This window comes from Nycticebus coucang, chromosome 10 (assembly GCF_027406575.1).
Source record: "Nycticebus coucang isolate mNycCou1 chromosome 10, mNycCou1.pri, whole genome shotgun sequence".
NCBI classification, from domain to species: domain Eukaryota; kingdom Metazoa; phylum Chordata; class Mammalia; order Primates; family Lorisidae; genus Nycticebus; species Nycticebus coucang.
Window position 1 is genome coordinate 102,352,631 of NC_069789.1, and position 2,224 is coordinate 102,354,854.

The 2,224-nt window shown below is 37.4% G+C and overlaps 1 protein-coding gene across 1 annotated transcript; it reads left to right on the forward strand.

The window, feature by feature from the left end:
* The first annotated feature begins 571 nt into the window (after nucleotides 1-571).
* On the forward strand, nucleotides 572-1,549 carry LOC128596478 (olfactory receptor 6K2-like). The gene has a single exon (XM_053606096.1). It carries the CDS (start codon nucleotides 572-574, stop codon nucleotides 1,547-1,549), a length of 978 nt encoding a protein of 325 aa, XP_053462071.1.
* The last annotated feature ends 675 nt before the right edge of the window (nucleotides 1,550-2,224 follow it).

Sequence of the window (2,224 nt, forward strand, 5' to 3'; positions counted from 1 at the left end):
AAAAGATATGAATCACATATTCCTAAATTAGAATTAATCAATAAATCAACCAATTGTTATACATCATCCCTGTTTTTGTTCTATGCATTTTACATATAACTTTATAAAAATAATCTTTGTTCGCATAGAGTCTGAATATGAGTAGATGATAAAGAATAACCTAAATGAAATGTTGAATTGAACTCTGATGTATTCTTTTTTTAAGCAGATGAGGGCCTGATTTATAGGGACAAAGGTGAAGGGTATGAATTCTTTCTAACAAGAAAAAAAAAAGGAAAGGGGAAAATTATGTCAATTATGGAGGTGTGTTCTTGACTATCAGAGACAATTGATCACTTATGTTGAATTTCACAGTATAGTCGGCTAGGAGAAATACAGAAATTTATGTAGTTGGAACCGAACATCTTTTGTGGTGATCCTTCTCATTCCAGCATATTACACAATACATGGAAAACAGTAATTGCTCACTAAATGTCACAAATGAATTGGATATCTAATTAACTTTCTAAACTCTCTGTCCAGGAACCTCATTTCTTCTTTTTTTTCTTTTTTTCACTTTACAGCTGAGAAGATGGCCAATAAGAGTCAGACAGTAGTGATTGAATTTGTATTCACGGGCTTTCCTCAGTTGCGCGAAGGTGGGCTCCTGTTTTTCATCCTCCTGCTGCTCATCTACCTGTTCATCATCATTGGGAATCTTATGGTTTTCTTTGCTGTGAAACTGGATTCCCGCTTGCACACCCCCATGTATTTCTTCATCAGTGTCCTCTCCTTCCTGGAGATCTGGTATACCACTACCACCATCCCCAAGATGCTCTCCAACCTAGTCAGTGAGCAGAAGACCATCTCTCTGGCTGGTTGCCTCTTGCAGATGTATTTCTTTCACTCCCTCGGCATCACTGAGGTTTGCTTGCTCACCACCATGGCTATGGACAGATACCTGGCCATCTGTAACCCCCTCCGCTACACCACAGTCATGACGCCTCAGCTCTACAGTCAGCTGACGCTGGGCTGTTGCTTCTGTGGCTTTTTCACGCCACTCCCTGAGATTGCTTGGATAGCCACATTGCCATTTTGTGGTCCAAACCAAATTCAGAATATCTTCTGTGACTTTGATCCCATCCTGAATCTGGCGTGTATGGACACTGGCACAATTATATTAATCAAGATCGTGGATATTGTACATGCTGTGGAGATTGTCACCGCCGTAATGCTTGTGGCTTTGGCTTATGTCCAGATCATTGCAGTAATCCTAAGAATCCGTTCTGCTGAAGGGCGCCAAAAGGCCTTTTCCACCTGTGCTTCCCACCTTGCTATTTTCTTAATATTTTTTGGAAGTGTAGCTCTCATGTACCTGCGTTTCTCTGCAAAGTACTCCTTTTTCTGGGACACAACCATCAGCTTAATGTTCGCAGTGTTGTCTCCATTCTTCAACCCAATTATCTACAGTCTGAGGAATAAAGAGATCAAGGAAGCCATAAAAAAGCACATGTGCCAATCTATTATATTCACACATCATATCAAACAAGACAAAAAACATACTAGTTAATAGTATATTTATGCAAAATCTATATTGTTTTTAATGTCTTTATTCTGTTGTGCTTATTTTTTCTGTGCAAAGATAGTAAATTAACATTTCACCGTTCTTACTATCCCTGTGAATTTGTTAATAGTAAATGTCCTCAGAGATTGAGTGACCATAAAATCCAAAGAAAGTGGGATAAAATCTCCACAAGTCCTTGTTTTGTTATTTTTTAAAATCCAGAGAGAGTCTTAGAAAATTCTTTTTCTGCCTTGATATCTTCTCTAATCTTTTAAAATAGAAATAAACACACTTTCTCTGTGTTTTTATAAACACTTTCTCTGTGTTTTGCTGGGACCTCTATTTAGCATAATGTTTTAAAATTTTATTTCAGAATGTTACAGGAGTACACAAGTTTTGGTTACATAATTTGCTTTGTACAGAATGAGTCAAGGTTACACGTGTGTTCTTCACCTATATAGTGTGCATGGTACCCATTAAGTGTGAATTTACCCATCCACTCTTCCGCCTCTGCCTGCTTCATTTTACTTCCATATGTGTGCATAAGTGTTGATCAATTAATGTTGATTTAGTATTGAGTACAGTGGTGTTTATTTTTCCATTTTATTTTATTTTATTTTGGGGGATTCATTGAGGATACAAAGAATTAGGTTACACTGATTGCATGTGTTAGGTAAAGTC